General features: G+C 50.1%; 7 protein-coding genes across 7 annotated transcripts; 4 read left to right on the plus strand and 3 right to left on the minus strand.

The window, feature by feature from the left end:
- Positions 1–258: 258 nt before the first annotated feature.
- Positions 259–767, plus strand: N7468_001161 (uncharacterized protein; the record flags this gene model as incomplete). Its single annotated transcript, XM_058470458.1, has 2 exons — positions 259–446; positions 512–767. The coding sequence occupies 2 exons, from the start codon at positions 259–261 to the stop codon at positions 765–767; spliced, it is 444 nt and encodes a 147-aa protein (XP_058333599.1).
- A 387-nt stretch (positions 768–1,154) lies between these two features.
- On the minus strand, positions 1,155–3,200 carry N7468_001162 (uncharacterized protein; the record flags this gene model as incomplete). The annotated part of the gene is given in 5 exon segments (XM_058470459.1): positions 1,155–2,228; positions 2,248–2,376; positions 2,434–2,595; positions 2,651–2,907; positions 2,999–3,200. 5 exon segments carry the CDS (start codon positions 3,198–3,200, stop codon positions 1,155–1,157), a joined length of 1,824 nt encoding a protein of 607 aa, XP_058333600.1.
- Positions 3,201–3,508: 308 nt separating this feature from the next.
- Positions 3,509–4,747, plus strand: N7468_001163 (pseudouridine synthase PUS4; the record flags this gene model as incomplete). The annotated part of the gene is made up of 2 exons (XM_058470460.1): positions 3,509–3,542; positions 3,597–4,747. The coding sequence occupies 2 exons, from the start codon at positions 3,509–3,511 to the stop codon at positions 4,745–4,747; spliced, it is 1,185 nt and encodes a 394-aa protein (XP_058333601.1).
- Positions 4,748–6,651: 1,904 nt separating this feature from the next.
- N7468_001164 (EBP2 family rRNA-processing protein) lies at positions 6,652–7,800 on the minus strand (the record flags this gene model as incomplete). Its single annotated transcript, XM_058470461.1, has 2 exons — positions 6,652–6,941; positions 7,008–7,800. The coding sequence occupies 2 exons, from the start codon at positions 7,798–7,800 to the stop codon at positions 6,652–6,654; spliced, it is 1,083 nt and encodes a 360-aa protein (XP_058333602.1).
- Positions 7,801–8,074: 274 nt separating this feature from the next.
- On the plus strand, positions 8,075–8,438 carry N7468_001165 (heat shock factor-binding 1 family protein; the record flags this gene model as incomplete). Its single annotated transcript, XM_058470462.1, has 3 exons — positions 8,075–8,140; positions 8,190–8,289; positions 8,350–8,438. 3 exons carry the CDS (start codon positions 8,075–8,077, stop codon positions 8,436–8,438), a joined length of 255 nt encoding a protein of 84 aa, XP_058333603.1.
- A 437-nt stretch (positions 8,439–8,875) lies between these two features.
- On the minus strand, positions 8,876–10,092 carry N7468_001166 (protein disulfide isomerase family protein; the record flags this gene model as incomplete). Its single annotated transcript, XM_058470463.1, has 2 exons — positions 8,876–9,456; positions 9,570–10,092. 2 exons carry the CDS (start codon positions 10,090–10,092, stop codon positions 8,876–8,878), a joined length of 1,104 nt encoding a protein of 367 aa, XP_058333604.1.
- Positions 10,093–11,648: 1,556 nt separating this feature from the next.
- On the plus strand, positions 11,649–12,234 carry N7468_001167 (YbhB/YbcL family Raf kinase inhibitor-like protein; the record flags this gene model as incomplete). The annotated part of the gene is made up of 2 exons (XM_058470464.1): positions 11,649–11,769; positions 11,837–12,234. 2 exons carry the CDS (start codon positions 11,649–11,651, stop codon positions 12,232–12,234), a joined length of 519 nt encoding a protein of 172 aa, XP_058333605.1.
- Between the last annotated feature and the right edge of the window lie 721 nt (positions 12,235–12,955).

Raw genomic sequence — 12,955 nt, forward strand, 5'->3', positions numbered from 1 at the left:
CGCTCTGAGCCAAGAAGGATACAGCAGTCCTCTGTAGCATAAGGCTGTAGGGGTTCTGAACTTCTGGGGCTGTAAAGTACTCGAGGCCTGAGTCGAGGTGGGCCTGATAAGCATGTCCGTGAGATCCACTTGTTTGACTTTGGGACAATACATGGATCGTCTTCAATTTCCTGACCACGAGGAGGCTGGCCGTTGCCTCCTTGGTATAAAAAAGATGCCCGCCCTCGTAGATTGGTTCAAGTGACTAGCACCATCATCATGCATTTCACAAGCTTTTCTCTGCTCGCGCTCGCCACAACCAGTCTCGCGGGGCCCGTCAAGCGCAGCGAGTCGTTCCAGGTGCAGCATTTCTCTGCGGCTCTCTATTCGAACAACACCCTTGGCACCCTAGCTTTTACCGTACATGACCCGACGGCTCATGTAGGCGATGCCTGTTATCTTTCCTGGTAAGCTATCGCACATGAAATTCGAAGTGTTCTCAGGAAAACCAGATATCTGATTATCGCCCTAGGAACCCAAGTGGAGAAATCCAGCCGGGCATAGAGATGAACAAGTGCGCCCATAATAAATTCCAGTTCGGTTTCCGCTACGGCCTGGGGAGTATCGAGAACTTCACTTTGGATTTGCAGCGTGTCAACTCGACCCAAATTGCCTACCAGGTCGTCGCTGCCCAGGCCACAGACTCCAAGTGGAAGTGCACCCAGAATCCAGATGCGGCGACTAAGGAACGCTGCGAGTATGTTGGGATTCTGGATATCAACGTGTAGACGCTTTGTATGAATAGGATCGGGTAGGCTGGACATAGGAGGGAGGAAGGTATCTCATATGGGAATCGAGTGTGTATAAGTTCAAGTTGCCCGTCAACGGTTGCTTTTATTTGTTTAGATATCTGAGCGATTAGTCTCAGGAAATTTCCCGGACTCGAACCGGTAAAGACAAGTACGGATCAACCTCAAGTTGCGTTTGTAGATAACGCCAAATGGACGTCAGCATCCGATCGAAAGGGCAATCCTGTCACGAAAAGCAAGGGGGGCAAAAAAAAAAGAGAAAAAAAAGGCCCCAGATCGTGCTAATGCCGCCACCTGAGCCATAACGGCATTGAAAATGAAATCGTAGAAATCGCCATGGATGATGGTTATCAGATCGTTCACTTCTTAACGATGTCCGTTGGCCTCGCCATGGATGGCAGATGTCTGGAGGGTAGGACTTGAGAGAGGCTCCCCATCCAATGAATTTTCTGTCTTGGTCGAGATCCCGTTCGTGTCATTATCGGCCTGATTTGCTTCTTTCCCTGCGTAAATTTCGGGAAATGCAGCACGCATTTGTTGGTAGTGTTGTGTAACGAGGTACTTCATGAGATTGGTCACAGGAAGGACAGAGTGCATGCGCTGCTCGGCCTCGATGAGCTCGACTCGCATCTGAGTATTCCAGTCATGTTCGCCTGCGTGCGCTTCGATTTCCTTCTTGCGCTCCCCGCCCTTGCTTCGAATTTCCTTGGCACATCCTACCATGCGGCAATTCCAGACTTCGGACTCGAGCGATTCTTCCAAGTCAATTGGGGGTAGTGGTGGAATAGAGGGGCCTTGGTCTGAGGGTCCTTTTGATGTCGAAGACTCGATCGTGGCTGTTGTTTGAGATGCTCGAGGCGTTTTGCGAAGCATAGATTTGAGCAGTGAAGCGGCCGGGCCGGGTTCTGTCTTGGACAAAAGGGAGCGAGTTCGAGGTCGCGCGGATGGGATCGGGGTCCTGATCAGCTCATGTCCTTGTCCACGAGTCTTACTTGGTGTTTCGACATCGGACATAGCATCTGGGTCATCTTGGATGTCGGCTTCGTCGCCATCAGGCTCTGGATTTTGGCCGTTTGTGCCACTGCGGTTTCTTTTGCCAATCAGTTTTCGGGATACTGAAGCAATGGGTCGTAGAACGGACTTCTGCGTCCGGGCAAGTTGTTCATCATCACTGGAGTCGTCAAGAGGTTGAAGGGGAGTGAGGAGAGAAGAAGGGAGAGATTCATGTTGTGCCGCGGCATGGCTGAGTTCACGGTGTATGACACAGCGAGACCATCTGGAGTTATCGTCGTCCTCCAACTTTTCGAGGACAGCAGCAGCTCGGGCGGCAATGATCTTGGCCGCATCTTCTTTGTTGAACGAATATCGCTCCGACAAGCGCTCTGAAACTAAATCCAAGTTCAGTCGACGTTTTCGCCAGATGGCCCTCTTCTTTGAGCTCTTGTATCGTGTTGTAAACCGCATCAGTCTGCGACTTTGAGACCGCAGCTGGGTCATGACGCGGGGTTGAGACAAGAGGTTCTTTTAAATCTTCGTCATCGATATGATCACTGCCGTCTTTCCTTGAAATGAGCTCTTGGTATTTTTCCTAGACATCCAGGGTCAATATCACCACCCACTTAGTAATTTCCGCACCGCGTCTTACCTTGAATTGCCGCCGAAGCTGCATAAAAATATTGGTTTTATTCCAGTGCATGTCCTCATCGTCCTCAACCATGCAAGTCAGTAGGAAAGGCCCATGCTCCGTAAATTTCGCAGCCGACTGCTCCCGGTCTTCACAGTCGCCATGTGTATGATAGATGTACTTCTCCAAATTAGCGGGGAAACATGACGCGACGGTCTGGGGTGGGTTCGGAGCTCACTTGCTGGCACAGATTCTTGTATGTCGGATTTAGCTGCTTCTTTCCGGATTGGTGCTTGTCCATGAGGAAGTAGTACATGTCGACGGCCTGGACCATTCGAGTGTAGGTTGGCAAGTAGGACTTGGCGGGCGTAATTTTGTACCAGCCCGCCTTGCCGGCTACCCACAACTCAACATTGCGATCTTCCGTCTGGCCGTAGGCAAAGTGGGTGACATCGTCGATAAGCAGTCGCTTGGAGAGAAGGTCGGGGTTGGTGACTGGCACAAGAATGTTCAAGGTAAGCAATGCGGGTCTCTTTAAAGCTTCGACGTGACGCGTCGTACGGTCAGCGTCATGGCATGTACACACCTAAGTGTTCCTGGTCCTGGTTGAGCTGCAGCTCGCCAATGACTTGCACAGGGTTATCTTCGGTGGCTTCGAGGAGGTTCGCGTACAGATGCTTCCCGGGTCGCAGGACCTTGACCTCGGACAAGCTGAACTCCCACCAATCGTTCTCATCGGAGATGGAGGGATCAATGGGAAGGAGCACTGTTTCTTCGCGGGCGGTCATGGTTGCGAGGGCGGCATGGTTGAGGAGGGAAGAGGAGTGAAGGAGAGATAAAGCAAAGGTGAGAAGGATGGAAGTGAGCCGGCACTACTGAAAGAACAGAGAACGTTGGAATCTTGGAGATCGTCAACATTAAGCTGATCTTGATGCTTGTAAATTACCGGATAACGTTATCGGAACGTTATCGATACCCCGATAAAAGCACCAAAAATTACTGATAAATTACCCATCCTCGACTGAATTTCTTTCCCGCATAAATACAGCTCGAGCTGATGTCCTTACGGCCTGGTTTGCGACGCCTCCGCACCGCAATGTCTGGCGAGAAAGTCCTTGAGGGGATTCTCCGTAAGGTCTCCTTTGCGCGCACCCCGATTGACAGGTGACTGACTTCCATCCCAGCCGTTCACAAGCCGCAAGGCGTTACCTCTGCCGATGTACTTCGCACTCTCCAAAAGCACTTCAACCCCTCCAAAACCTTCAAGCCATGGCTCGACGCAGAGAAGGCTCGACTCAGCCAAGACCCCTCCTACCAGAAGAAGCGCCGTCGCAACAAGAAGCCTATGGATGTCAAGATTGGACACGGAGGCACATTGGACCCTCTTGCGACGGGCATTCTGATCGCTGGCATTGGAAAGGGAACCAAGGTGCTTTCCGAGTTCTTGGGATGCACCAAGTCCTATGAAACGGTCGTTTTGTTCGGCGCGGAGACAGACTCGTACGATTGCCTGGGGAAAGTCGTTCGCCGAGCTCCAACGGAACACATCACACGCGAGAAGGTCGAGGAGGCGCTTGAACAATTCCGAGGGAAAATCATGCAGCGCCCACCTATTTTCTCCGCATTGAGAGTGGATGGTAAAAAGCTATATGAGTATGCGCGCGCGGGCAAGATGCCCCCGGTTGAGATCAAGTCCCGGCCAGTAGAGACGGTTTCGCTGGAGCTGGTGGATTTCTATGAGCCTGGCACGCACGAGTTCAAGTGGCCCGAGGCTGAGATGACCGGCGATGAGAAAACTGTGGCAGAAAAGCTTCTGGACAAGGACGCTTCATTACCTATTACTACTGCTGCTGCAGAGGAGACCGCCGATCAAGGAACCGAGTCATCAAACAAGCGCAAGTCGCCGCCACCCGCCGATTCCCCGAAAGAAGGACTGGAGGGGGATCAAGGAGCCGCGAAGAAACAGAAAGCTGACGGTGGAGAAGCGCAGCCTGTTGCCCCCGAGCCAGGAAACGAAGATAACGAAGATACACCTGCCACAAAGTCCGAGAAGCCTCATTCTCAGCCACCGGCAGTCAAGCTCAAAATGACCGTGACATCGGGATTCTATGTCCGCTCTTTAGCGCATGATCTCGGTAAGGCGCTCGGCAGCTGTGGTCTCATGAGCTCCCTTGTTCGCAGCCGACAAGGTGATTACGAGCTAGACCCTGAAAAGGTCCTTGAGTACAAGGATTTGGAAGCCGGCGAAGAGGTTTGGGGGCCCAAGGTCACCAGGTTTCTAACAGAGTGGGAGGAGAAGCGGGCCGCAAAGGCGGCGAGCGAGGCTGAGAAGTAAAGACCCGATGCGCGTGTAAGTGCTGTCTCTTGGGGTGAAAAGGCTAATGGATTTGGGCTCGATTTCTGCCATGTTAAGAGGCCCGTCAAATATTCAGTATCCATGTACGCGGCAAAATACCATGTAACTTAGAAACTATGTAGGATACCTGCGTCCCAATGGGACCTACCAATCAACCTTGATGTCGATATGGATTTAGTCATTCGCTCTCAGTAAAAGATCCAGAACGAACCCAACACACTGCATCAAGTCGCTTTCCCGGCTTCTCGATACCGGCAAATCGGGACAAGTCATCCAAAAGCCATGCGTTAGTCCAGTATAGACAAAACGCTTTGTCTTGATACCGTGCTCCTTGAGCAGCCACTGGGGTGACGGTATTCTTCTATGTTGTAATATTTCCTGGGAAGCCTATCGGGACTTTCAAGTTGAAGCCCACTATCAGCTATCCATATGAGAAGAGAAAGATCAGTGGCGTGTTCACTAGGGCTGAGAGTGGGGAGTGGGGGATCTTATCAATCAGATATGTCGAGACCAATTTCCTAATCGGTCGTGACGGGCTTCACTGGGTGCATGGCCGACTAGTGTATAGGATGAATTCAAGATGAGATCCATTCAGGGTTCGTGGAAGATAGTCCTACTAGAACATTGGAAGAAAGAATTGTCCACTTAAAATTCTCAAAAGCCATCTTATTCTTCACAATGTACGGAGGGTTTACAATATATCGATAAGCCCGGGCAACTCTTGGAGGCCTCTTTCTGTTCTAACGTTCATCGCCACACCCCCCTATGTCGACGTAAATGGTTGATCTGACGCAATTGCTGACAGGCATTGCGGGTGTGTTGCGAGTCATAGTGTTGGGGAGAGAGGGACACAGGACTTCCCAGGATTTGAGCTAAGGAAAACGAATTGGTCAAAATATCACAGGAGAATTCAAGATCGCAGAAAAGGAAGCCTTTCGGGGAGGGTTTTTGAGGTTCTTATGATTCCCAACAACTGAAGTAACGAGAAGCCCTAATGTAATCTAGGAAACGTTATTCATGGAATGTGGATCGGAGACTCGTCACACAGAATTGCAATGAATACCCACCCTTTCTCACCAAAAAATAGAAAACCAGGAGGAAGCGAATAACCGGTCGTATGAGACCGCTTAGCTATCTCCAGTCCATATTGTAAGAAGCCCTTGATCACATTCCTTTCACAATCCAGGATGGTTCTTCGGGCTCGAGGCGATGTTTACTGGAAGAAAGCTAGAGAAACGTACGCGCATTAGTAGCAACACAGTGTTCAAGACACGCGCAGGCGTATATCCTGACTTTAAACAGAACTATGTTTCTACATGACGCAAACTCGAAGGAATCTGGATATTCGCTAATCTCCTCTAGTGAGAGAAGGCATCCAAGCGAGATCCCTGTTGAAGAGAACCAATATTGCAGGTCTTACCGAAGTTAGTTTGGGTAATTTTTCAGGCCATACTCTGCCAGCCTCCTTCACATACCCTTCCTACAAGATATTCCCGAGTAGCCGAATCAAAGACATGAGTGAAGTACTTGGTTTCCGCTACGAATCTGAGGCTAGCCTCAATGACGCTCTGCTGGATACGTCAAAAAATGTAGCTTAAAGTCCAAAGGATCGGTGACTGAGTTACACAAAGCTACGTAACAAACATCATCTTCAGGGTTTACTAGGGAGACACCGCTATATTTGCACCATTTTCTATAAGATTATCATAACTTGAGAGTAGAGAAGAATCGAACTATGGAGTAAATCAATTCATCATGTGCAGATGCAGGGTAATTCTAGTTATTACAGAAAGCAACGGCGGATTTCCGCCGTAAATTTTTGTGCGCCTGGCGCCCCCCATGTCCCTCACAAAACCGATTAGCTCTTGACCCAGTCAGCAAGCTTACATGCGTCCCTTGGCCCGCTTGCTCTTGCCCGGACGCTTGGAACCACCGGCCTTCATCTTTTTGGTGGAGAAACCACGCAAGTCTCCGCTAGAAGCAGCGTCACCGCTCTTGGCAAAGCGCTTCTTACCACCGAAGCCAAACTTCTGGTCTCGCTTCTGGCGCTTTATGTCGGGACCCTCGCCCGAGCGTCCACGGCGGCCCTTCTCGGGGGCGGCAGCATCTTCAATCGCTACATCGAAAATGTCGTTGGCATCATCGGTGGGAGCGGCTGAATCAGCCTTGCGCTCTGTGAAAAAAAAAGAGTCAGCATGTTAGTTATGTCGAGTGTTTTTACATTATCGGATGGACATACTCTTCTTCAAGGTGTTAATCTTCTCCATAGTCTCACGCTTCTCCTTAGCTCTTTGCTGCAACTTGGCAACCTGCACTTGCTTGCCAAACTTCTTCAAGTCACGCTGACGGCGAGCCTCGGCGGCAGCCTTCTTGCCAGCAGCCTCGTCGTATAGCTTCTTCTTGATCTTTTCCATGTGCTCGTCGTTCTTGACCATCTCGGCAAAGTAGTCGCCAGGACGGGTGAAAGGAACACCCTCCTTCTTCAAGTAGCCACGCCCAGTAACAGCAGCCGCCTGGCAGACCTTGTAGAAAGCCAGCTCCCGGTTGAGATCGTCGTGCACATCAGGGATATCAAGATCTTCATTCGAGACGAGAGAGTTGTGTTCAGAGAAAGGCGTCTGGGCGGTGATGAAGCTTATGCGTTTGAGGGAAGAAGTAATGGCAGCCGAATTATTGATGGTGAGTCGCTGGTGGGTAATGACGTCCTCACGTTCGTCTTCCTCGAGGTCTGATAGAGGGATGTCTTCTTCCTCTTCCGCCTCGTCCTCAGAGTCGCCCTCCTCTGCTTCCTCTGCTTCCTCCTCATCGTTGTCTGCCTCCTCCTCAGCATCAGAGTCCTCAGCGTCAGAATCCTCAACATCCTTGTCCTCCTTTTTGTCCTCGTCATGCTCGTCGCTGTTGGTCGTGGCAGGGCTGCGCTTCAGGCCTTTACGCTTTTCCGCAGCCTTGACCATCTTCTTCTGCTTTTCGGCTTCATAGTCGCGGCCCTTGTGGGCATCCAGGGCCTGAAGGAGCTTGCTTCGCTTGACCATGATGTGTGGTCTGAGGGGAATTGGAGGGTTGCGAATCTCCAAAAAGTCGGCGTCGAGAAGCAGTGGATTATGCTTTGGATTTTTTTGAACCGGGTCCACTCCTGATCGGGTTAGCGCGAACGATAAGAGATGAAAGAGGTTAGTGTGGACCGGGGGTCGGGTTAACAGATGATCCCTCCCTTATCGCCTTGCTTCCTCGACGGCTGCCCGCCACAACCAAACAGTCACAGCCCTTTAGCTCCGGTTTTGTTGACTGCCCCGCGGGCTGATCTCCATGGCTGACGAAGCGACTCCAACAAAGGGAAAGGGCTCTGGGGAGGAGTCTCTTCTATCCCAGCCTGTACGTTTCCCCGCTGCTCTTCCTCAATGCCTCTGTTAACGAAGCCTAGAACGCCGATGCGCAAGGTCAGCTTACAGCGGCTGTTGATGAGCTCTTGGACCAACTCCAGAGCAAATTCGATAATATCTCCAAAGAAATGTTTGGAAAGTGTGCGTCCCTCTCTACCTTGACTCTTCTCCAAGGCTGTGCATATGCTAATATCCCTCCAGTGGACGATATGACCCGTCGCCTCGATGAACTCGAGGCTTCCCTGACGGCATCTGGCAATGACTCGGCGAATGCAACTCCTACGAAATAAACCAGGAGAATTTATATGGGGCTACCAACATATGGCTCATTATGCTTGGACATTGTGGTGCAATTGAGCTTTCGTGCATCGTTTGAGCGCTCGAATAATGCTAGTATACGGTTCTCATTCTGGCTTGCCCCAGTCGAGGAGGAACCGACTGCACAGTTTTTTTCCCGCAACGCAATTATGATACCCTACGTTTGAATGAGACAATGTACTATCAACTCTTTTTTTACAGAACTACACCTAATTACCCGTAGGCTTGTTTTTAAGTTTCAAAAACAGGTACAAGGCTTCGTGGATGGTTTTGAATTCGTACAAAGCTGCAAAGCACTAAAGGCGCCTATACAGCAAATCTACCCAGATATATTCATAAAGACCGACAGCAAAGCTCCTACATGGTAAGAACTCGAGCCAATTCACCAAGTAAAACAAACAGATCAATTTTACAGCTCATCCTTACCATCCTTCTCCTCGCCAGCAAATCCACGTAGGATGTTGCTGCGGGAGATAATGTCGTCAACCTTCTCAGGGGCCGACGAGCCCTTGCTGAGGATCTTGACAAGACGGGCAAGCTCCTTCTCAGCGTAATCACGGTTCTCGCTGAGCTTCGTAGCAACCTTAACGTAGTACTCGGCGTACTTGTCCTGGAGACCCTTAGCAGTCTTCTGAATCTCAGCAGCAAGCTTGTCGAACTTCTCGGCGGGGACATAGTCAGCAACCAACTTGTCAAGGACAGCGATGGTGCCAGCCTTCTTGTCCAAACCACCGCCAACGGCACGGTGGGTGCCGGCCTTGGAGTTCAAAAATTCGACGAATGCCTCCTCAGAACGAGCGCCAGAGTAGGCCTCGGGCTCGGTGGACCCAGCGGGGAAGAACTTGATGGTAGGGTATCCGGTCACACCCTGCTCCTTGGCGAGGGCGCGGGAGTTCTCAGCTTCGGCGTCGACCTTGGCGATCACGACGTTGTTCTCGAGGGCGAAGTCATTGGCGACGGTCTCCCAGATAGGAGCAAGGGTCTTGCAGTCTGATTTGAGAACGACGTTAGAAAAGCAAAAAAAAATAATAATAATAAATTTCAACGGTATTTGCCACAGGAAGGCTTTTTAGGAGGGATGTTGGGTAAGGAGGTGCACTTACGGCCACACCAGGGGGCAGTGAAAGCAACCAGAACGTGCTTGTCACCACCAACGGTAGTCTTGAAAGTAGCGTCGTTCAGGAACTCAACCTTGCTGGGCTCCTTCTGGGCAGCGCGGGACTTGATGCCAGTCTTCTCGGTGATAAAAGAGGACAAGCTCTCCAGATCACGACCACCTTTGTATTCCTCTGGCTTGTCGCTCTTTCCATCGAACCACTTAATGGTAGGGAAGCCCTGAATACCGAAGCGCTTTCCGAGCTCGCGGTTCGCATCGGCATCGACCTTGGCGACAGTGACCTTGTCCTCGGCGAAAGCGAAAGCAGCACCGAGCTCTTCGTAGACGGGGGCGAGGTTCTTGCAGTGGCCACACCATGGAGCGAAGAATTCGACCAGAGCAGGCTTGCCGGACTTCAGGACCACTTCATCAAAGTTGGAGGGAATGAGGTCCTTGACGACGGAAGCGGCATTGGCAAAGCTGCCGAGCACGGAGAGGGTTCCCAGGAGCAGGAAGCTCAGACGAGCCATTTTACACGATTTGGGAGGGGATTGTGTTGTAGCCAAGAAAGGTTGGGTGTTTGTTGGAAGAGAGCAAGCTGCCTAAGGTGGGAAGATTCATGAACAAAAGGAGCTTACTTAGCTGATGACAAAACAAACCGAAGAGGCCACTTGGTGCCTCCACTGCAGATCCTCCGCGTTCTTTATACTCTGTGGTCCCCCCCCCCCCCGAAAAGAAAAATCGCCCATAAATTTCATACTGTCTAATTTAGCCATGTGTTGATCTCGTCTACCATGAGATCTAAGTCTTTATCCTTCCTGTCTATCTATAGCCTGCATCAGCAGGCTCAAGGTTGATATACCCCACCAGCTTTGATGATGACCTGGATTAGTAGGTTCTCTCCGTTTGTGAGCATCATAAGGCTATTTATAACAGACCATCAGGCCAGTCATATGCTACATCTAGCACCACTTTACTATATTATATTATACTATTACTAGTATATTCCGATGACTGAAAGCCGAAGACATAATATTGGAATGGACTCGGGCCATTGAAGGCGTCTAGGTCTAGTTCCTCTTTGTGCCTATCGAGATAAGCTTTGACCTGGTACATCAGTGGTGCATGTCAGCAAGACAATCGAATGATACCGGTCGATGCGTTTATCCTCCTCGCAGAAGGGAAATGGAATCTCATGCTCGGTCCTTGAAGAGTCCAACGATGAAGGAACTTCCTTCAAGTGGTTATTACGAGTTTGAGCATGGTTCTTGACAAGATGCATTTTACATGGACTTGGGTGGGCAGTCTACGGCTTCTCTGTATTTCCGATGAGCAGACTCACTGGAACAGCGATGCGGCCTAAGCCTGAGTTCTTATCAAATGGCTCTGCTACCAGTGCTGCTCCGCTCCAGTAGCGGCTAGCTTGCACTGCCGAAGACTTCGATAACCTTGTTTATAAATGTGTTCTGCGATCTGCATTGCTGAAACTTCATGTCCAGCACTTCGTCATGACATATGTTTCAAGGTATCTGAGACAGAGAGACCGAGTGCATATATCTCTGAATCTGATGGGGTTTCTCCATAGTCCTGACTGGGCCAACTGTATACTTCGGTTCGGGAGAGGAAGATCGATAGCAATAAAAGCACGGCATCAGCTCTTGTAGCCTCTAGTCGAGTATGCCATATCATAGCATTAACTCCCCCGCTTACAATCGCAAGAATTGTCCCGCTGGTGAGATACAAAGTTGGTCTTCTTGCCCCGATTATCCACAGAGGTGGCCGTGCTGATACCGGTATATCTTGGCAAATGCTCCTACAGTTTGGGCGCCCTTGGAATTCACAGGCTGTGATTGGAATATTCATTTGGCTATAGAAACATCAATTAGATAGGATAGCACTCTCTAACTTGAATGACATCAGGGTTATTCTACACTTTTCAAAAAGTCTAATAGCATGCCGGTTCCGGCCCGGACTCGGAGCAGGAGCGCGCCGATGATATTTCCACAGTAAAGGGGCATGAGAGTCTTTGAGAGTTTCTAACTCCTTCCATGGTCCCCTTTTCACCTCAATTGGAGCCATTTTAACAATGCCGGACGTTTCCAGCCAAGTGGCTGTGATTGAACGCCTAGAGCGCGAGGAGATTCCTCTCCTTGGTGTGAGCTTCGGGTCCATTAAAGTAACCCCCGGCGAGAAGGTCGATAGGAAAGGTAAGGATAATATCTGCAATGGGAATGCGTGAAAGCGCTAAAGTAGGCCATCCTCATGATTCTTTAGACACCATTCCAACGCCCTCCCTCACTGTTCCTGCCCAGCTCTCCAAGGGCCTATACACAGCCATCTGTCTGGACTTGGACGCACCGTTCAGGTCGTTTAACCTCGCGAGTCCAATCGCCCATTGGGTTCAAACTGATCTGAGTGCTTCTTCCCCAGAGAGTCTGGAGCTCAAGAGCGCGCAGGCACCGGTTGCCCCTTGGATTGCTGCCGGCCCTCCTCCTGGAGCGGCACCGCACCGTTATTTGGTCCTCCTCTATGAGCAGCTTCCGTCTTTGTCTGATGCACCTAACCTCGAGCCTTTCAGCACTTTCCAGCGTGTGCGAATTGATGTTGATGCTCTGACAAAGAAGCTACATCTAGGAGAAATGGTCGCAGTCAATTATTTCGTTTCCAACTAGGACTCGTTCAGTTCTCGTCTTAGTGTTTGAATCTTGATTCCATGTGTCTGGCCCACTCGCTGTGCCATCTCCAGTCCATATCTACCACACTGCTGTCTTTACTCTATAGCCATTTCAGACGGTACTATATGCAAAATTGTTATCTCTAAGGAGCTTTCGTATCCTCGTAATGGCCTAGTCTCCGGATTTAAGAATGCACCACTGGCACTAGGAGTAGGTCACATTCATATCTTACAAGGACAATTGTTGCTAAATCTACCGTTTGCTTTGCAAAAATTCTTCCCACCTTGGTACATTTTTAAATAACTTGCCATGAGCATATTTGTCCCATCTGCAGGGTGATCGACGCCATTGTGATAATTTGTTCAAATTGTTCAAATTGTTGATTTTCGTCATGGTAGCGTGTACCATTCTCATAGACATCACACTACTGTCGGTAGCTCTAGCTGCTATCAAGCTTAAGGACCAGCCTCTCCTGCGTCAGATCGAGAAGGGCTGAAAAAATTCTCAGAAGACTGTCAGCCCGGGAAGAATCAAATTCATGGATTCCTCACACAAGAGCTCACTACTAATAACGGACGACTAGAGCGCATCTAATCAGGTGCTTTACCCAGTATGCATTGCCCGCAGCTGCAGGAAGCTCGACCAAGCGCCTGCTCCGAGTCTCCTTGGGAATACGACTAACTACAGGCTTACGGTCTATACACATCATGAAGTTCAA

The sequence above is a fragment of the Penicillium chermesinum genome (assembly GCF_028974085.1).
Source record: "Penicillium chermesinum strain IBT 19713 chromosome Unknown utg000002l:1.0-5270490.0:1.0-5274688.0, whole genome shotgun sequence".
NCBI classification, from domain to species: Eukaryota; Fungi; Ascomycota; class Eurotiomycetes; order Eurotiales; family Aspergillaceae; genus Penicillium; species Penicillium chermesinum.